Below are 21,697 nucleotides of genomic sequence, written 5' to 3'. Positions count from 1 at the left end.
AAAAAATTAGCCAGGCATGGTAGGGCACACCTGTAATTCCAGCAGCTTAGGAGGCTGAAGTGGGAGGATGGCTTGAGCCCAGGAGTTTGAGGCTACAGTGAGCTATGATCATGCCATTGCACTCCCACCTGGGCGACCCCGAGCCACCACGACACCCCATCTCTATAAAAATATATATATATAAAATGCTCAAGAAAAACAACAAATGATTTGTATCTGTCTCTAGTATTGTATGGATGTACATATACTAAAAAATCAGTTTTTCAGCTGGGGTTGGTGGCTCACGCCTGTAATCCCAGCACTTTGAGAGGCTGAGGTGGGTGGATCACCTGAGGTCAGGAGTTTGAGACCTGGCCAACATGGTGAAACCCCGTCTATTAAAAACATAAAAATTAGCTGGGTGTGGTGGCGCGCACCTGTAATTCCAACTACTCGGGAGGCTGAGGCACGAGAATCACTTGAACCCAGGAGGCAGAGGTTGCAGTGAGCCGAGATCACGCCACTGTACTCCAGCCTGGGCGGTGAGAGTGAGACTCCGTCTCAAAAAAATAATAATAAAAATTCAGGTTGTATATCTGAAATTCAGATTCAACCAAGCAGCCTGATTGTTATCTGGCAACCCTGGGAACTGTGCCCCCGCCACCCTTGGACCATGTGATTCTCCTGGGGGCCAAACTGGCTTCAGGTCTGGGCAGATGAATTCAGGTGTGACCAATCAGAGCAGCTTATCTAGCTGGCCACACTGACTGGGTCAGAGATGGGCACACAACCCAGGCAGGGACTAATGAGTGTTGCCCTGGGAGCTGGCAGTGGAAGGAGGGGCTTGAGACCCTTTCCCTTAAACCAATTTTGGTCTCTCTCAAGCCATTATGGATGCCCTTCTGCCATCAGGGCACCCCAGCTGCCCAGTCAAACGAAGAACACAGCTGGACTCAGTGTTTTCTGCGTTTATTTTCTAGAGTAAATTAGGTGCCACCTGGCAGGGTCCCCACACCTGATGCCCTTCCATCTCTCCACCACCCCTGCCCCAACGGCCAGCCAAGGCCGGGAAGGAGAAGACCATATGGCCCGCCTGCCTGTTCCTCTCTGGGGTGGACGGAGACTGGCACTGGGAGGGAAGTGGCCTGCCACCAGGAGAAGGTGTTCTGAGGGGTCTCCAGGGCCTGGCTGGGACCAGGATCAGGACAGGTAGGGACGAGGGTAGGAACCAGGTGAAGATACAACTAATTCCTGCATCCTGCACCAGCACTGTGATCCTACGGAGCCCTTGGCCAGGAACGGGCCAGTTGCTGCTGGCCTCTCTGTTGAAGGACACAAGCTCTGGCCTGGAGAGCTACCCTCTCGACCCTTTGGAGAGGGCACCATAGAGTGAGGCCTCGGGCAACAGTCTCGGCTGCTCAGTAAGTTCAAGTTGCTGGGGTGGGCAGGGGCAGGGTTAGATGGCATCACCCTCACTGTCAGACTCGATGACGTCCAGTGGCTGCAGACGCAGGGAGTCGTAGTTGGGGGGCGGGGTGCCCGGGATGGGCAGGGCCTGCTCACTGGGGTAGGGCCTGGTGTTGGGGCTGCGGGGGGCCGTGTCAGGCTGGAAGCCGAAGTTGGTGTGGGCCTCCACCAGCTCAGCCACCGTGGGCGGTGGGCCGGAGTAGCTGGCTTGGGCTCGCCGCTGCCGTAGGCTCTTGGCCAAGGCCACCAGCTTGATGATGGTGATCCACACAAAGTCGATGATGATCTCCCCAAACTCGATGAGGCACAGCACAGAGCCCCCCATCCAGAAGCCAAACTGGCCACCCAGATTCGAGAGCAGCCAGACGAGCTGTGGGGAACGGGGAGCTCGGGTGGGCTCAGGCCACACATTCTTGCCTCTAGCCCAGACTCACAGGTTCCTGGGAGGTGATTCTTGGGTGGGAATGGGAGGCGGTGACCATCTTGGCCCAGGGGAATAACTTGGGACTGCTTTGGGGATCTCCTAATCCCTTCATAGGGCTCAGAACCCTTCCCCCACCTTCAGGGTGCAGGGGTCAGGGGAGGGCAGTGCTGGGGTATCAGGAGCCTCCTAAACTCACGTTATTGGCTGCTGATTCTTCAATGGTGCGATAGTTAAATTCTTGGAAGTAGATGTTGAGCTTGACAATTCCCTTCCTGCAGGAGGCAGCGAGAAGGGCCAGGACTAATGTATCCCCCTTCCAGACAGACAGACAGACACATGCGTGTACACAGACACATGCACACACATGCATGTGCACACACACCCACATGTATGCACATACACCCACATGCACCCACACACCCATGCTCACATGCACACGTGAACACACACAGGAAGGCAGCCAAGGAATGGCCGCCCCAGCCCTCCTCTATCCTGAGCTTCTCTCATGCATGCTCCCATGAGTGGTGAAGTCCAAACAAGAATTGCAAGTGCAGCCCTTCCCAGCCCCTCTGGGCATCTCCACCCAGCACCCATCCTATGGCCCCCTTCCTCCACCCCTTGCCTACCAGTTCCCTACAGGACACTCTGGCCTGGGACAGCCCCAAAGATCTGCTCCGAGCTCCCCACTTTGTACCCTCAGGGTGGCCCGGGTTACATGCAGTGACTCTGCACAGAGCTCTTCACTGAGCCATGAGCACCTTCACTGCACCTGGGACAGAAAGGGGTGGCTGTGTGGGCTTCCCCTCCCACGTGGTGGTCCTCAGAAAGGCTGTGCTATCTCGTGTCTCCAGGGTTCCAAGCTTTGTCTTCTGCCTGGACATTGGTGCCTCTTCTTATTTGAACAGCACTTACTCCTCCTTGGAGAGTTCACTCAAAGCCACCTCCCTACGCAGACCTCCCTTATCTCTCAGGCAGACTAAGGCTCCTTCCCTGCTGTACTCAGACCCTCCTCTCCTTAAGCCCTTTTTGCATATATTTGCCCCCTGAACTCCTGCTAGCTTGGACTGTGTGTCTTTCTTGTGCTCAACTAATGTTTTTGTTGAGTGGATGGAGAGATCCATGAATAAATGGAGGATGGCTGGGTACGTGGGTGGGAGAATGGAGGGGTGGATGATGGAGGATGCATGGGTGGAGGATGGCTGGGTGCGTGGGTGGGAGAATGGATGATGAATGGGTGGAGGATGCTGGGTGTGTGGGTGCGAGTCTGGAGGATGAATGGGTAGAGGATGGCTGGATGCGTGGGTGGATGATGGAGGATGAATGGGTGAAGGATGCTGGGTGTGTGGGTGGAGGATGGAGGATGAATGGGTGGAGGATGACTGGGTGCATGGGTGGGAGAATGGAGGATGAATGGGTGGAGGATGGCTGGGTGCGTGGGTGGATGGAGGATGAATGGGTGGAGGATGACTGGGTGTGTGGGTGGAAGATGGAGGATGAATGGGTGGAGGATGGCTGGGTGTGTGGGTGGGAGAATGGAGGATGAACGGGTGGAGGATGCTGGGTGCGTGGGTGGAGGATGGAGGATGAATGGGTGGAGGATGGCTGGGTGTGTGGGTGGAGGATGGAGGATGAATGGGTGGAGGATGGCTGGGTGTGTGAGTGGGAGAATGGAGGATGAATGGGTGGAGGATGGCTCGGTGCATGGGTGGATGATAGAGGATGAATGGGTGAAGGATGCTGGGTGTGTGGGTGAAGGATGGAGGATGAATGGGTGGAGGATGCTGGGTGTGTTGGTGGAAGATGGAGGATGAATGGGTGGAGGATGCTGGGTGCGTGGGTGGGAGAATGGAGGATGAATGGGTGGAGGATGCTGGGTGTGTGGGTGGAGGATGGAGGATGAATGGGTGGAGGATGCTGGGTGTGTCGGTGGGAGAATGGATGATGAATGGGTGGAGGATGGCTGGGTGCGTGGGTGGATGATGGAGGATGAATGGGTGGAGGATGCTGGGTGTGTGAGTGGAGGATGTAGGATGAATGGGTGGAGAATGGCTGGGTGTGTGGGTGGATGATGGAGGATGAATGGGTGGAGGATGCTGGGTGTGTGGGTGGATGATGGAGGATGAATAGGTGGAGGATGGCTGGGTGTGTGGGTGGATGATGGAGGATGAATGGGTGGAGAATGGCTGGGTGCGTGGGTGGATGATGGAGGATGAATGGGTGGAGGATGCTGGGTGTGTGAGTGGAGGATGGAGGATGAATGGGTGGAGAATGGCTGGGTGTGTGGGTGGATGATGGAGGATGAATGGGTGGAGGATGGCTGGATGCGTGGGTGGATGATGGAGGATGAATGGGTGGAGAATGGCTGGGTGTGTGAGTGGAGGATGTAGGATGAATGGGTGGAGGATGCTGGGTGTGTGGGTGGATGATGGAGGATGAATGGGTGGAGGATGCTGGGTGTGTGGGTGGATGATGGAGGATGAATGGGTGGAGAATGGCTGGGTGCGTGGGTGGATGATGGAGGATGAATGGGTGAAGGATGCTGGGTGTGTGGGTGGAGGATGAAGGATGAATGGGTGGAGGATGGCTCGGTGCATGGGTGGATGATGGAGGATGAATGGGTGGAGGATGGCTGGGTGTGTGAGTGGAGGATGTAGGATGAATGGGTGGAGGATGCTGGGTGTGTGGGTGGAAGATGGAAGATGAATGGGTGGATGATGGCTGGGTGCGTGGGTGGAAGAATGGAGGATGAATGGGTGGAGGATGCTGGGTGTGTGGGTGGAGGATGGAGGATGAATGGGTGGAGGATACTGGGTGTGTGGGTGGGAGAATGGATGATGAATGGGTGGAGGATGGCTGGGTGCGTGGGTGGATGATGGAGGATGAATGGGTGGAGGATGCTGGGTGTGTGGGTGGAGCATGGAGGATGAATGGGTGGAGGATGCTGGGTGTGTGGGTGGAGAATGGATGATGAATGGGTGGAGGATGGCTGGGTGTGTGGATGGGAGTCTGGAGGATGAATGGGTGGAGGATGCTGGGTGTGTGGATGGGAGTCTGGAGGATGAATGGGTGGAGGATGCTGGGTGCGTGGGTGGATGATGGAGGATGAATGGGTGGAGGATGCTGGGTGTGTGGATGGGAGTCTGGAGGATGAATGGGTGGAGGATGCTGGGTGCATGGGTGGATGATGGAGGATGAATGGGTGGAGGATACTGGGTGTGTGAGTGGAGGATGGATGATGAATGGGGGGAGAATGGCTGGGTGTGTGGGTGGATGATGGAGGATGAATGGGTGGAGGATGCTGGGTGTGTGGATGGGAGTCTGGAGGATAAATGGGTAGAGGATGCTGGGTGCGTGGGTGGATGATGGAGGATGATTGGATGGCTGGGTGGACAGTGACAGAAGGAAACACAGGCTCCTCCTTAGCAGCTGGTAGACTCAGAGTCCCCGAGGCTGCTTTTCCTCTCTCTCACTCCTAGTGCCTCCTCCTGGAGACTTGCTCCTGGGTCTGACCCATGTGAGAAGGTGTCTGAGGAGCTGTCCTGTGTCCAAACTCCTGCCCTGAGTTTCTGGACCCTCTTCCCTGCTTCCCCAGCCCCGCCCAGGCTCAGGCTCACCTGCTCAGGGTGATATTGGTGCTTTGGTCCCGCTCCTGAGACAAGACGTGGAAAATCCAGTCCTGGAACCCAAGAAGGCGGCTGCAAAAGTTGCCATCTGCAGCATCCCTCCCAGTCATGGCCCTGCTCCCTGGGGGAGGTAGACCACAGCCCTGTCCCTTCCCAAGGCCCCTGGGGGAATCACAATTTGGATGGGGAGCAGGAGGAAGGGTGTAGTGGAAGCTGTGGCTGCTGTTCTGGGGAAGAAGGGACTCAGGTCTCCAGACTCTTCCCCAGCAGGCCTGGCCACCCTGCCCGGCTCTTTCCCACCTCTGGTTCTCACGCTTCCTGCTCCCTCTGCCTGGAATCCTCCTCAGCTCTGCCCATGTTGACTCAGCCTCTGCCTCCAGGTGTCAGCTCCAATGTCACCTTCTTAGAGAGGCCTTCCTTGACCACTCTATCTAACGTGCTTTCCCAGAGGTTGGGCATGGTGGCTCATGCCTGTAATCCCAGTATTTTGGGAGAGCTGGTGTGGGAGGATTGCCTAAGGCCAGGAGTTCAAGACCAGCCTGGGCAACATAGCGAGACTCCATCTCTTTAAAAAGTTTAACAATTAGCCAGGCCTGGTGGCATATGCCTGTGGTCCCAGCTGAGGACCACAGCTGAAGCAGGAGGATCACTTAAGCCCAGGAGTTGGAGGCTTCAGTGAGCTGTGATCATACCACTGCACTCCAGCCTGGGCGACAGAGCAAGCCCCTGTCTCCGAAAATAAAAAATAAAGTAAAAATACAAAAATAAAGTAGTTTCCCCCAGTTACTCTCTCCCATCACCTGTTTGTTTATTTCACAGCCATAATCACACTTTGAAATGATTTTATTTCTGTTTGTGATCTTGGCCTTCTCCTATTAAAAGGATTATGTCTGTCTAATTCTGTGTTGTGTACATAGCACACTGCCTGGGAGAATATTGGTGGAAGGAAAGAAGGAAAGAAGGAAGCAGGGAGGGACGAAGAAAGGGAGGAAGGAAGAAAAGAGGAAGGAAGGAAGGAATGAAGGAATGAAGGAAACAGGGAAGGAGGGAGGGAGAAGGAAGGAAGAAAAGAGGGAAGGAAGAAAGGAAGGAAGGACAGAAGGAAGGAAGGAAATGAGAAGGGAGGGAGAAAGAAAGGAAGGAAAGAAGGAAGGGAGAAGGGAGGGAGAAAGGAAAGAAGGAAGAAGGGAAGGAGAAGGAATGAAGGAAGGAAGAAGGGACAAAGGAAGGAAGAAGGAAGGGAGAAGCGAGGGAGGGAGGAAGGAAGGGAGAAGGAAGGAAGTGAAAAGGAAGGGAGGAAGGAAGGAAGGAAGATGGAAGGAAGAAATAAAGCAGACAAAGAAGGAAGGAGGGAAAGAGAGAAGGAGGGAAGGAGGGAGGGAAAAAGGCACCCCCTCCAAATTTCCAAATAACCCACATCTTATGCCCAGACTTGTCCCCAGCCCAAAGCTGAGGGCCAGGAACTCGGCCCCCAACTGTCTCACCTCAGAGGCCTCAGAAGGCCAGTCAGCCATGGAGATAGTCATCTTGTACTGGGTGTCACTGAAAGAGAAGGTCAGGCCTGTTGCGGTCCCTGCCAGTGATGCCCCTCCATGCCCGCCTGCTGCCGTGCCCGCCCACCCGCACTCACTTGCAGGACTCCTTGCACATGCCAATGCAGGTCTCTCTCTGCGCCACGCTCATCTGCAGATCTGAGTAGCAATGGGCTGCGCAGGAGACAGAGAGGCAGCCAAGAGGTTGGAAGGGGCTTTCTAGCCCCGGTCCCCTGCCGAGCCTCTGGCTGGCCCCTCTGCTCTCCTGGCCCTGTGGTTAGGTGGCGGGAGGAGGTGTCATGAACAATCACCGCTCCCTACCCAGCCCCCGACCTCCAGCATTTCACCCGTCTGGCCTGGGTCCCAGCTCAGGCGGGTCAGAGCAGCTTTCCTTTTGCCAGCCATCCCCATCCCTGCCTGGGGGACGGGGTTATGGGGTCATGAACAAAGGGTGGGTGACTGGAAGGAATAACGTTTTCCCGTTTAGTTTGTGTTGGTTGTAAGTGGTGAGTCTCCTGCTGACAGCATTCTTTTTATTCTCTCTTTTACTTTTCTCTTTTCTTTTTTTTTTTAAGAGACGGGGTTTTGCCATGTTGGCCAGGCTGGTCTCGAACTCCTGGCCTCAATTGATCATCTTGTCGCAGCCTCCCAAAGTGTTGGGATTACAAGCATGAGCCACCGCACCCTGCTGACAACATTCATCGGTGGTTGGACTCCAGACCGCCAGGGCTCCCAGGCCCCAGCTCCAGTGGGTTGTGAGCCCAGCAAGGCTCTTCTTCCCACTGTGATTTAGGTTTCGAGTCCTTGGAGGCCACCATCATGCTAATGGCTTCCTCACCCTCCCCTCCCACCCAGCGCCTTGCAGAGACCCAGTGAGCCCACACAGACATGAACACACATGCTAAAGAGGGACGCATGGCCTTATCCATACATGCACGTGCACATACACACACACACACACACGAGTGCACTAAAGCCAGAGTGCACAAATGCAGACCCTGGAAGTGATTTGTGCCTGTGCATAAACCTACACACAGCAACCCACTGCAGTCACGAACGGCTCCTGTGCATTTGGACGCAAGCATGGAAATGCCTTTGCACATGCGCACTTGAAAACATGAGTGCAGGCACACACTCGCCAGCAGCCACATGCCAAGGGTTGCGCGTGTGCGAGCATTTGTGTGGCACACAGACACAGGCCCACAAGGACACATGCACCCTATGCCTATGCGTTTCAAGCCCATGCCTCATGAAATTGAGGAGCAGAGAGAAGGCTGGGTTCCTGCAGAAAGGAGGCCTGGGAAGGGATTGTAGGAGGGACCTCAGACTGCGGAGGAGCCACCCTGGGCACATCTCTGGACTCTGCTGAGGGCACTGAGCTCTGCCCCCTCCTCTATGGTTAGAGCCTCTGTGGCCCCAGGTGGCTGGAGTGCCGATCCCCCTGTGTCCCCGCTCACCCCAGTCTGGGAAGTCCCGGTTGTTGCAGTATTTCTCCCCATAGGGCAGTGGGTAGAGGTAGTGCCCACACTTGCAGCTACGGATCATGTGGTCTTGGAAGCAGGAGCGAAGACAGGCCTGTAGGGGGTAGGGGGTTCATAAGGTGAGAACACAGGCACGGTCAGTGATGTCCCCATCCCAGCACCGGGGTGTCCAGAGAAGTGATGCCCAGGTTAAGGGAGCTGGGGGAGCTGGCAGAGGTGCTCCAGGGCTGAGAAACTGTGCTGAGATGACTGGCTGCAGCTACAGACCCCACAGTCCTGGACGCTTTTGGGCTTCCCAGCAGGTCCCTGGACCCCGCAGAGGGACCTAGGCCAGACCCCAGTATCCCAGGTCTCACCATTCACAGCTGGGGTCCTCACCCTTCACCATGGGGAAGAGCAGCTTGCTCCTAATAATAAAGCCAATGCTCAGAGAGCTCTCATTATGAGGATGCCAGCCTCCGTCCAAGCACTTGACACAGATGCACCCTGACAGGCCACCGAGGAAGCCAGGCAGGCTGGCTCTGCGCTCCTTCCTCCCAGAGGGAATTGCCCAGGGAAAGCCAGGAGAAGGATGATCTCTGAGCGTCCTGATGCACAGTCAATGACAGAGGAAGCGAGCGGCCCACTGGTCTGCAGAATGTCTCCTGGTGGGGCAGGGAAGAAGAGGGCTCCCGGGCAGCCTCCGGGAGGCTGGATGTGATGAGTCTCAACTCACTCGGCCCCAACATACTGGGCTTTCAGGTCATTCTGACCTGGTTTCAGTCCACTCAGAGACCAGCTATGTGTCCTAGGGCGAGTCATGACCCTCTGGGGCTCGGTTTACTCATAGATGAAACAGGGTGCTGAGGACACCTGTCTCCTGAGGTTGGGAGGATTCAGGGCCACATCAGGTTCTCGGGAAGCGCTGCACGGATGGAGGCAGCGGTTCTTGGTGTTTCATTGCCTATCCAGTTTCTTAGGTCCTGACTACCCTGGGCTCCTGGATACAGCCCTGGCCAGCTCCTCCTTACCTCTCTCCACTCGGCCCCGCCCTCCACACCTGCGCCCCTGAGTCCTCTTCTGCTCCTCCTGCGTCTCTGTCTCAGGTCCCTATGTGCTGCCTTTCTATTGCCCCTAACAAGTCTGTGGTTTCCTGAGGGCAGGAAATCGGGGCTGGATGGCAGATTAAATGGCATGGCCAGGAGGAGCCAGAGCTGGGTTTCCAGCAAGTGTTTTACATTCTTTTTTTTTTTGAGATGGAGTCTTGCTCTGTCGCTCAGGCTGGAGTGCTGTGGCATGGTCTCGGCTCACTGCAACCTCAACCTCCAGGGTTCAAGTGATTGTCCCGCCTCAGCCTCCCGAGTAGCTGGGATTATAAGCACATGCCACTACACCTGGCTAATTTTTGTATTTTTAGCAGAGACCAACTTTCACTATGTTGGCCAGGCTGATCTCAAACTCCTGACCTCAGGGGATCCACCCACCTTGACATCCCAAAGTGCTGGGATTACAGGCGTGAGCCACTGTGCCCGGCCTCTTTTTTTACATTTTATTTTATTTTGTATCTTTCCTGAGACAGGGTCTCACTCTGTCGCCCAGGCTGGAGTGCAGTGGCGTGATGATAACTCTCTGCATCCTCAAACTCCTGGGCTCAAGCAATCCTCCCGCCTCAGCCTCTGAGTAGCTGGGACTACAGGTGTGCATCACCGTGCCCCACCAAAGTGTCTTATATTCTTGTAGACCTCTCTGTCTCATCTGGAAAGCAGGAGTCCTTCCCAGGCCCTGTGATGGAGGCTGGGGTGGGCTCAAGCCGGCTCCTGGTTGGGGTGGCCATGGGGATGGGCAGAGCTTCCGATCAGGACCTGGCTCTTGGCTAAGTTTTCTGGCCTGGGTGGCTACCACACCGGAAGAAACGAGAGGCGCAGTTTTCCTGGAATGAAGTTTCTGGGGCTGGCGCCTTCTTCTCCATGTTTCCCACCTCCCTGTACTGCTCTGTCTGTCTGTCTGTCTGTCCCTCCAGAGGCTCAGATGACGGCTAGAGTTCTCCATAATGGGCAGAAGTTCCTCTAGACGCGAGGTGGCCAAACCAGCCAAGCAATGGGCGGGCAGGTGGGCACCAGGAGGGTCATTTCCTGTGACTACAGGGAAAGGCAAACCATGCCATGCTCGGGCACCCAGACACTGAGACAGGCATTGGGCTGCCCTCTTGTTATGCCTCAGTGCACTGATCTGCCAACGCAGACTGGGCTGGAGAGGAAGTATCAGCGAGTAGTCATTTTTGTCACCTCTGCAAGGATTCAATCTGCCCTCTCCAAGGGGGCCAGGACTAGGGGCAGGTCTGGGTTAACTCTGGAGATCAGGACAAGAAGGAAGCCGCCAGCTACAGCAAAGAGGATTGAGGGCAGATACAAAGAGGGACTTCCAGTGGGTGCAGTGGCTCATGCCTATAATCCCAGCATTTTGGGAGGCCAGAGTGGGAGGACTGCTTGAGCCCAGGAGTTCAAGACTAGTCTGGGCAACATAGCAAGACTCTGTCTCTGCAAAAAATTTTAAAAATTAAGAAATTAGCCAGGCACAGTAGCTCATGCCTGTGGTCCTGGCTACTAGGGAGGCTAAGGCAGGAGGATCACTTGAATCCAAGAGTTCAAGGCTGCAGTGAACTATGATGGCACCGCTGCACTTCAGCCTGGGTGACAGAGCAAGACCCTGTCTCTCATTTTTATTTTATTATTTTATTTTTTGAGACAAGGGTCTCGCTCTGTCACTCAGGCTGGAGTGCAGTGGCATGATCTCAGCTCACTGCAACCTCCGCCTCCCAGGTTCAAGCAATTCTCTTGCCTCAGCCCCCTGCGTAGCTGGGACTACAGTTGCGTGCCACCACGCCTGGCTAAATTTTTTTTTTTTTGTCTTTTTTAGTAGAGACAGGGTTTTACCATGTTGGCCAGGCTGGTCTTGAACTCTTGACCTCAAGTGTGATCCACCTGCTTTGGCTTCCCAAAGTGCTGGGATTACAGGCGTGAGCCAGCATTCCTGGCAATCTCTTTAAAAATAATAATAATAAAGACCGGGCATGGTGGCTCACGCCTGTAATCCCAGGACTTTGGGAGGCCAAGGCGGGTGGATCACGAGGTCAGGAGTTCAAGACCAGCTGGCCAACTTGGTGAAACCCCGTCTCTACTAAAAATACAGAAAAATTAGCCGGTGTGGTGGCGGGCGCCTGTAATCCCAGCTTCTCAGGAGGCTGAGGCAGAGAATTGCTTGAACCTGATGCGGAGGTTGCAGTGAGCTGAGATCATGCCACTGCACTCCAGCCTGAGTGACAGAGCGAGACTCCATCTTAAGAAAAAAAAGTGGGGGGGACTTCTTAGGTAAATTGATGATGCATTTGAACTGGGGTCTGCCAATCCCAATTTCCTCATTCCTAGAATGGGAATGATAATAGCATCTACATCTTAGGGTTGTTGTGAAAGTTAAATGATGTAATGTATGTAAATTACTTACAACAGTGACTGCCTAACACATGGTAAGCCTGCTATTATTAGTTTATCAATAAATGCTGCTGTCATTAGTATATTATGGATTCATTGGGGGAGGGGGTTGAAGGACTAAACGATGATGGAATGTGTTCCAGCCCTTAGCACAGCATTTCACACACAATGAAAGCTTGATGGTGTTAGCTGCTATTTTTTGTTTTCATCTCGGGAAACCCCAGAGTAAGATCCCTATATTCCCCGGGCGTCCCCAAGGGCACACCTGCTCAAGTGGGGATGAGAAGTGGCCAGCCCTAGGCCCTGTTGAGAGAGCCCAGGAAGGTGACTGGTCCCACAGGCCCAGGGGTGCCCCGTGGCCACCTACAAAAGCCCAGCAGAGCCAGCCTTGCTGGGGCCAGTTCTCCCGGAGGACTGAGGCCTCCACCCCATAAACCCGGACAGGGGCCCCGGGCGCCTGAGGCGTGCGCCGCCTTCCCACCTGAATGGAGTAGGTCGTGTTGTAGTCACTGTAGAAGTTTTGGACGGGGACCTCGGAGCCATTCACGGTGCACGGACTGTAGGGCTCCCCCATGCGCTGAAGCTTGTCCTGGGTTTAGAGGGGTTGCTTGAGTGGGGCCCTGGTCGCTCCAGAAAACCCTTTCTGCACCTGCCTTCCATCAAGCATGCGGGGATAGAGGGCTGTGGACCCCTGCAGGTGCCAGAGGGGGCGCCAGAGGGCTCATCTTCCCCTAAAGCTTGGCCAACCTGGGGGGGTTCCAGCCAAAAGGAAGGCAGGCCAGGGCTGGGGGACCCGGATCCCCTCCTCCCAGGCCAAGGGAAGTTGGCCCTGGACAGGTGGGCCCCCACCCTCAGACCTTCTAGGACTGCCCTTGAGCTCCGGACATACCACGAGTACCCCGATGGACGTCTCTGTCCCCGACATGGCATAGATGCCCTCGTCTCTGATGAAGGGGTATGACCTCTGCTCGTGAAGCATCAGCCTGACCCCGGCCGTGGACGCGAGGAAGGGGACGTAGTCTTCCTGGCCTATGTCCAGGATCAACTTCAGGCCTGTGGGGAGGGTGAGGTGAGGGCTGCCTGAACTTGTTCCTGAGGCAGAAAGTAGACCCCACTACCCACTTCTCCAAGCTCCCTCCAGCCAGGGGACCTCCAGGGACCGCCAAGGAGGCTGGCTCCACTTTGCAAAAACTCAGTACTCAAATATTGCTTGCCTTCTGCAAAGCCCCCATCATCTCCAAGGCAGGCTCTGACGTAGCCTCCTCCCTGGGTGTCTCTTGCCTCTCCAGGATCTCTTTTCTGATCAGGAGGTAGATCTGGAGGCACGGCATGGCCATGGCCCACCCACCACCCCGCCTCACACCACAGGTGCCCTCGCTGTCACCATTCAACGCCTCTGAGCTTCTGCACGCCTTCCTCCTGCTGTGCCTTTGCAAATGCTGTTCCCTCACTCTGGAGTGCTGTTCCCTCACCTGGAATGCTGTTTCTTGCTCTGGAATGCTGTTCTCTCACCTGGAATGCTGTTCCTCAATCTGGAGTGCTATTCCCTCGCTCTGGAATGCTGTCTCTGCCCCTTCCCTTCCCCCTAGAAACACGTGCTCTTCCTTCAGATCTCAACCAGCATCACTTCCTCCAGAAACCTTCCCTGATGGCTCAGACGAGGTGTCAGGGTCTTGGTTGTACGCTCTCCTTAGCCCCGGAACTTTCCTTCCTGCCTCATTTGTGTGATTCTTCTTTTATTGTCTTGTCTTCCTTCCCCACTTGACTGTTATCAAGGGAAGGGACTGGACCCAGTCTCCCATGCACCACAGTCCTGAGCTATGTGGAGCTGAGTGTCTGGTTAGGACAATAAGGGCTGGTTGAGTACTTGCTGTCTGCTGGGTGCTTTGCTAAGGGCTTCAATAAATGTGAGCTCCTTGGCCAGGCACGGTGGCTCACACCTGTAATCCCAGCACTTTGGGAGGTTGAAGCAGGCAGATCACTTGAGGTCAGGAGTTCAAGACCAGCCTGGCTAACATTGTGAAACCCCATCTCTACTAAAAATACAAAAATTAGCCAGGCATGGTGGCAGGCTCCTGAAATCCCAGCTACTTGGGAGGCTGAGGCAGGAGAATTGCTTGAACCTGGGAGACAGAAGTTGTAGTGAATTGAGATTGCACCACTGCACTTCAGCCGGGATGACAGAGTAAAACTCCATATCAAAATAGAGAAGAAAAAATACAAAAATTAGCTGGACATTGTGGCGCATGCCTGTAATCCCAGTTACTTGGGAGGCTGAGGCAGAATCGCTTGAACCCGGGAGGCGGAGGTTGCAGTGAGCCAAGATCACACCACTGCACTCCAACCTGAGTGTGAGCGAGACTCCATCTCCAAAAATAAAATAAAATAAATATGAGTTCCTTGGATGCTCACGAGGGCCACATGATGGAGGTACTACTAGTATTGTCCCCATTTTACAGATGGAGAAACTGAGGCCCAGAGAAATGAAAGGACTTGTCTGAGGTCTTCCAGTGAGGAAGTGCTTTTGCTGGGCTTCTTACACAGCAGCTGGCTGCCTGGCTATAACCATCTGCCTCTGGAAGTAAGTTGACTGGCACCTCTGTGACAGTGCTCTCAGCAGCACGGGAGCTAAGTGAAAGGCACTCAGCTCACCTGCCCCACTCTTGGCCAGTGGCCCTGATGGTTGCTGAATGACAGCCTGCCTCTTGGTGGCTGCAGAGATCAGAACCTGAGAGATGAGATGAGGGATCCACTCCCACCTGTGCCTGGCTCACAAGCCCAAAAACTACAGCCAGCCTGAGTCCACCAACCTTTCTTCAGGGGTCAATGCAACACCTGAGCCCCAAGGGAGGGGGATCTGTCATCCCCCATGCCCTATTTCCTCACTTCCATGGACTCCTTCAGCTTCTGTGTGTCTCTGTCTTTCTTTAAGAATTGTACAGCCGGGCATGGTGGATCACATCTGTAATCCCAGTACTTTGAGAGGCCAAAGAGGGCAGATTGCTTGAGCCCAGGAATTCGAGACCAGCCTGGGCAACAGGAGGAAACCTCATCTCTACAAAAAATTAGCCACCTGCAGTCCTAGCTCCTCAGGAGGCTGAGGAAGGAGGATCACCTGAGACCAGGAGGTCGAGGCTGCAGTGAGCCGTGACCATGTCATTGCACTCCAGCTTGGGCGACAGAGCGAGACCCTGTCACAAACAAACAAACAAAAAACCAAAACTGTACACCAGAGGGGCAGAGGGACTAAGAGACTAAGTGTTATGTGTTTCTTTTCTTTTTCTAATTTGTATAAATGTGAGTGGTACAAGCACACTTTTGTTACATGGAGTTATTGTACAGTGGTGAAGTCTAGGCTTTTAGTGTAACCTTCACTGGAATCCTATATACTGTACTCATTAATTTCTTGCCCCTCACCTGCCTCCTACCCTCCCATGCTCTAAGTCTCCGATGTCCATCCTTCCACACTGTGTGTCCACCTGTGCACATCATTTAGCTCCCACTTACAGGTAAGAACATGCAATGTCTTTTGGTCCATGTATTAACTGCATGATCCTGGACAAGTCATTTAAAAACTGCTCAGAATACTCAGCCTACATGAAGCATTTCCTACTTCCTAGGCAGTTGAAACAATTTACCACATTGCATCATAATGACTCACAAGGCATATACTATTTACTCATCATAATGGCTCACAAGGTAGATTCGATTTACTATACTAAATGCTCTGCTCTGCTACTATATACTGATCTATGAATGGGGAGACTAAGGCTTTGAGAAGGTTGCTCTGGAGCTCAGGAACACCCTGCAAATAAATGGTGGAGCTGCAGTGGTGCGATCATGGCTCACTGCTGTCTTGACCTCCCTAGCTCAAGCGATCTTCCTGCCTCAGCCTCCTGAGTAGCTGGGACTACAGGTACGTGTCATCATGCCTCACTAATTTTTGTACTTTTTTTAAGAGATGGGGTTTCACCTTGTTGCCCAGGCTGGTCTCGAACTCCTGGGCTTAAACAATCCTCCCACCTCGGCCTCCCAAAGCGTTGGGATTACAGGCATCAGCCACCATGCCTGGCTGAACCTTGAGCTCTTGACCACGAAGCTGTGCTGCTTCCAAATCCTCACTTTGCTCATCAGCAAAACGGGAACACCAGTTGCTACCCCAGGGATTCTGAGCATTGCAGGAGGGAATGGCTGAGGAAGCGCCTGGACTGGCCTCCCCTGGCACACAGCAGAGCCTCAGTAGTGGTCACTCCGCTGGATGCCGCATTGGTACCCCCTCAGGCCCACCCTGCAAGAGCTGATGGTATTTCAGTCCCACCTCATAGGGGTGGTTAAAGCCTCTTGACTCTGGCCCCAGGATAAACCAAAACTCACCAAATTCAGTTCCAGGGTTGGCCGAAGGAAGTGCCTTCTCTGTCATACCCCAGTTGAAGATGTAACAGTTGCCATAGTGAGGGTAGAAGATGGACGTGAAGTTCCTAAAAGAAACAGCATCAGCTGCAGGGTAGGTTCCACCATAGACAATGCCTCCCCCGACTGTCTGCTTTCTACCCTTTGTTTCCTCCTTGGAGGGGCTCTGAAAGGGAGAGGCGAGCAACAGGTCATTCTGTCCATCCTCTTGCACAAACCAGAGAGGGGAATTCCCAGGCTCCCTTGGGAAAACAGGGGAAGGGAATTTCTCTGGAGTTGGGGCTCAGGCTTTCTGGTTTAGCCATGAGTTATGAAAAAGAACTTTCTGGCTGAGCGTGGTGGCTCACGTCTGTAATCCCAGCACTTTGGAAGGCCGAGGTGGGAGGATCGCTTGAGCCCAGGAGTTTTTTTTGTTTGTTTTGAGACAGAGTCTCGGTATGTTGCCCAGGCTGGAGTGCAGTGGTGTGATCTCACTCCAGGCTGAGGAGAATCTCAGCGATTCGCCTGCCTCAGCCTCCTGAGTAGCTGGGATTACAGGCACCTGCCACCACGCCTGGCTAATTTGTGTTTTTTTAAATATATATATTTTTTGAGACGGAGTCTCGCTCTGTCGCCCAGGCTGGAGTGCAGTGGCTGGATCTCAGCTCACTGCAAGCTCCGCCTCCCGGGTTTATGCCATTGTCCTGCCTCAGCCTCCCAAGTAGCTGGGACTACAGGCGCCTGCCACTTCGCCTGGCTAGTTTTTTGTATTTTTTTTAGTAGAGACAGGGTTTCACCGGGTTAACCAGGATGGTCTCGATCTCCTGACTTTGTGATCTGCCCGTCTTGGCCTCTCAAAGTGCTGGGATTACAGGCTTGAGTCACTGCGCCGGGCCTAATTTGTGTATTTTTAGTACAGACGGGGTTTCATCATGTTGGCCAGGCTGCTCTTGAACTCCTGACCTCAGGTGATCCACCCACCTTGGCTTCCCAAAGTGCTGCAATTACAGGCATGAGCCACTGCGCCCGACTGAGCCCAGGAGTTCGAGACCAGCCTGGCCAACGAATTGAGACCCTGTCTCTTAAAAAAAAAAAAAAAAAAAAAAAAAAAAGCCAGGCGTGGTAGCGAGTGTCTGTAGTCCCAGCTACTTGGTACTTGGGAGGCTGATGTGGGAGGATCACCTGAGCCTGGGGAGTTTGAGGCTGTAGTGAGCTGTGATTGCACCACTGCACTCCAGCCTGGGCAACAGAGTGAGACCCTGTATCAAAAAACAATAATAAATTGTAAAAAATTAAAAATAAAAACCAGAAGGAATGAGAGTAAGTACATCAAATAACACATACACACAAAAGGTCACCTGCCATGCTTCTTTGAAGCCCTTATGCTCCACAGCAAACTTTCACTGAGTGACTTTTATGGACCAGGCCTGTGCTGAATCTTTCTGTGTACATGATCTCGTTTAATTCTCAAAATAACCCCACGAGGGCAGGTGTTATTTTCCCATGTTTTCAGATAAGAAAGCCATTTCCTGTATCTTTTGTCTCGGTCCGTGGCCTTGCAGAATGACTTGGGTCCAGGGCAGGCTGTGAAACGGGATATGGGGGCTGCCCCAAGCTCTGCCACTGTCAACAGATTTCAGCTGCTTACTCAACCTCTGAGCTTGGGTTTCCTCCGTGGTGTGAGGGGAAGCAGGAAGAAACCACATTTTTCCACTCAATAAATGTTTGTTGAGGTGGGTGCTGGGCTAAGGACACCAAGCAAAACAAGACAGGGCTGCCTTTTGTAGCTTCCAGTGTGGCTGAGGACAGAGAGTGGAATCCTATCAACCCCCCTTTCCTTCCAAGATGTGATTTTCCTATTTATTTTTTCTCTTCTCTTTTCTTTCTTTCCTTCTTTCCTTCCTTCCTTCTTTTTGTTTCTTTCTTTCTTTTTCTTTCTTTCTCTTTTCTTTCTTTCTCTTTCTTTCTTTCCTTTTTCTTTTTCTTCTTTCTCTCTCCTTCCTTTCTCTTTTTCTTTTCTTTCTCTTTCCTTCCTTTCCTTCCTTTTCTTTCTTTCTTTCTTCTCTCTTTTCCTTTCTTTTCTTTTCCTTCCTTTCTCCCTTCTCCCTTTCTCTTTCTCTCTTTTCTTTTCTCCCTCTTTCCTTCCTTCCTTTTCTTTTTCTTTCTTTCTTTCTTTTCTTTTCTCTCTTTCTTTCTTTCTTTCTCGACAAAGTCTTACTCTGTAACCCAGGCTGGAGTGCAGTGGCATGATCTTGGTTCACTGCAACTTCTGCCTCCTGGGTTCAAGCAATTCTTCTGCCTCAGCCTCCTGGGTAGCTGGGATTACAGGCGGGCACCACCACGCTCGGCTATATATTTTTTGAGATGGAGCTTCACTCTTTCACCCAGGCTGGAATAAAGTGGTGACATTTCAGCTCACTGCAACTTCTGCCTTCCGGGTTCAAGCGATTCTCCTGCCTCAGCCTCCCGAGTAGCTGGGATTATAGGTGCCTGCCACCACAACCAGCTAATTTTTGTATTTTCAGTAAAGACGGGGTTTCACTATGTTGGCCAGGCTGGTCTTGAACTCCTGACCGCAGGTGATTTGCCCACCTCAGCCTCCCAAAGTGCTGATATTACAGGTGTGAGCCACCAGGCCGGGCTCCAAGATGTGACTTTAGTCTGTCCACCTGTCTCCACCTCAGACACACCCACCCTGATCCAAGCCACCAGCACCTCACGTCTGGATTCTTGCTGGAGCCTCTGCTCAACCTTAAGGTCTTCCTTCTGCACAGCGGTCAGGGCGATTGTTTAAATTTGCAAGTCAGACCATGGCACTTCCTTTCTGAGAACCCTCCAAAGGCTTCTTGTCACTCACAGAATAAAGTGCAAAGTCCCTATGCTGGCCTTCTATGTCTCATTCCTTACACTCCAGCAACACTCTCGATGTTTCCAAGCTCAAGGCTTTTGCCGCTGTTGTCTTTTGTGCCTCGAATATTCTCTAACCAGCTCTGCAGACGCTGGCTTCTCCCCATCCTTCAGCTTTTATCTGCTCTAAGGCCTCCCCTGAACCCCTATGCAAAATGATGGACTTGAACTATTAGTTAATAGTACTTTATTACTAATAGTGATAGACTTTTCTACCTAGTTACTCTAGATCTTTTCCACCAGTTTATTTATATGTATGTATTTATTTATTTTGAGATGGAGTTTCACTCTTGTTGCCCAGGCTGGAGTGTAGTGGCACGATCTTGGCTCATTACAACCTCTGCCTCCCCGTTCAAGCGACTCTCCTGCCTCAGCCTCCTGAGTAGCTGGGATTACAGGCAGGCACCACCACACCCAGCTACTTTTTTTGTTTTGTTTTTTTTTTTGAGATGGAGTTTCACTCTTTCACCCAGGCTGGAGTGAAGTGTTGCCATCTCAGCTCACAGCAACTTCTGCCCTCCGGGTTCAAGTGATTCTCATGCCTCACCCTCCCGAGTAGCTGGGATTACAGGCATGTGCCACCACAACCAGCTAATTTTTGTATTTTTAGTAGAGACAGGGTGTCACCATGTTGGCCAGGCTGGTCTCGAACTCCTGACCTCAGATGATCCACCCTCCTTGGCCTCCCAAAGTGCTAGGATTTCAGGCGTGAGTCACTGCACCTGGCCCTTCCACCAGTTGATTATCTTCTTTATCAGATACATCAGAATCTGAAATCATCTCCCCCCTGCTTTTTTTTTCTTGGTAGAGACAGGGTCTTCCTCTGTTACCCAGGCTGGAGTGCAATGGTGTGATCATAGCTTACTGCAGCCTCAAACTCCTGGCCTCAAGATATTCTCCTGCCTCAACCTCCTGAGTAGCTGGGACTACAGGCATGTGCCACCATAGCCCGCTAATTTGTAAAATTTTTTGTAGAGATAGAGTCTTGCTATGTTGCCCAGGCTGGTCTTGAACTCCTGGCCTCAAGGGATCCTCTGGCCTCAGCCACCCCAAATGCTGGGATTACAGGCATCTACCACTGTGCCTGGCCTGATATTATCTTCTTGACTTAATTGCTCACTTAGCTGTCTCCTGCTTAGAACATAAGCCCGGGGAGGGAGCATGACTTTGTCTGTCTAGAAGGCGAAGAGCTCAGAGGTCAAGAGCACAGACCACAGAGCCAGCCTGGTTGATTTCAATTCTGGCTGTGTCCCTTAGGCAACTGGTGAGCTTGGGGATGGTGACTTCACCTCTCTGTGCCTCACTTTCCCCATTTATAACACCAGATAATACTGGCACTCACCCTACATGACCGTGGCAAGGGGTGGATGCCTAGCATACTGTAATACTCAAAAAATCTTGGCTGCTGCTGTTCACAGTTCTGTGCCCAGGGTGTGATACAGAGCACACAGACACTCAGTAAATATTTGATGAATAAATTACAATAGGCGATAAGAGCATCTATAGAGATAAGCGACAGGTAAGTCGCAGTGGAGAGCGGGGAGTGGGTCAGGGAAGGTTTCTTGGAGGAGGCGAGGCCTGAGCTGAGACTTTATGAACAAGTAAGCGATAGCTAAGTCTACAGGGTGGGGAGGAGAAAGGGCTCACCAGGCAGGGACACAACGCGGGCAAAGCCCCAGAGGGAAGAAATAGCTCTGGGCAGGCACCGTGGAGTCTATAAACTGTGTGGGATCAGGGCTGTGGCCACAGGAAAAGAACAGAGCAGAGCAAACCGGCTCAATCCAGGCACTGCTCTTGAAGGAGAGACCTCACCCCAGGGCGTGGGGACACAGTGTTCCCAAGAAGCTATCGTGGTCAGATGCAGCCTAGGAGCAGGAGGCTGCATGGGGTGTGGCCGGATCCCCTCCTGCCCGCACGAGGTGCTCTTGGTCTCCACGTGCGTGCCAACCATTTGCTTGCTGATAATACTTTTCACCTGGAGAGGCTGCTCCCAGAACTGGCTGCCGCGGGTTCCAGAGCCAGGTGTTTCCCTACAGAAATCTCTGCTGGGCCAGGGGCCAGGAATGCAGACAGAGACCAGCAAGCCTCCAGAAAAGACTGGGAAATAGAGCATCCTAGCAGGAAGCAGTAAAACAACAGTGGTACTGTGTGGTCAGAGGTCAGGGAAGACTTTCCAGGGCAGAAACTAGTTGGATAATCCCCGAATCAACCACCACCATAGTAATAACAATGCTTCAATATGCCCAGATCTTGGTTCCTTTATTTTTAAATTTTCTTTTTCTTTTTTTCTTTTTTTCTTTTTTGAGATTGCCCAGGCTGGAGTGCAGTGGCATGATCTTGGCTCACTACAATCTCTGCCTCCCAGGTTCAAGTGATTCTCCTGCCTCAGCCTCCCTAGTAGCTGGGATTACAGGTGCGTGCCACCACA

General features: G+C 52.9%; 1 protein-coding gene across 1 annotated transcript in view; it reads right to left on the bottom strand.

Annotated features, from left to right (window-relative positions):
• Positions 1–620: 620 nt before the first annotated feature.
• SCNN1B (sodium channel epithelial 1 subunit beta) overlaps positions 621–21,697 on the bottom strand; it is an 87,230-nt gene continuing 66,153 nt past the window's right edge. Inside the window, exons 5-13 of the mRNA XM_007987867.3 lie at positions 16,348–16,451; positions 12,863–13,026; positions 12,455–12,562; positions 8,483–8,600; positions 7,124–7,199; positions 6,978–7,035; positions 5,485–5,546; positions 2,067–2,142; positions 621–1,816 (exon numbers count right to left, since the gene is read on the bottom strand). Of these exons, the coding sequence (XP_007986058.3) occupies positions 1,436–1,816; positions 2,067–2,142; positions 5,485–5,546; positions 6,978–7,035; positions 7,124–7,199; positions 8,483–8,600; positions 12,455–12,562; positions 12,863–13,026; positions 16,348–16,451 (1,147 nt within the window). The 3' untranslated portion in view covers positions 621–1,435. The remainder of the gene's footprint in view (positions 1,817–2,066; positions 2,143–5,484; positions 5,547–6,977; positions 7,036–7,123; positions 7,200–8,482; positions 8,601–12,454; positions 12,563–12,862; positions 13,027–16,347; positions 16,452–21,697) is intronic.

The sequence above is a fragment of the Chlorocebus sabaeus genome, chromosome 5 (assembly GCF_047675955.1).
Source record: "Chlorocebus sabaeus isolate Y175 chromosome 5, mChlSab1.0.hap1, whole genome shotgun sequence".
NCBI classification, from domain to species: Eukaryota; Metazoa; Chordata; class Mammalia; order Primates; family Cercopithecidae; genus Chlorocebus; species Chlorocebus sabaeus.
The sequence above is the reverse complement of the archived record's forward strand: the minus strand, read 5'-3'. Positions and strand labels throughout refer to the sequence as shown.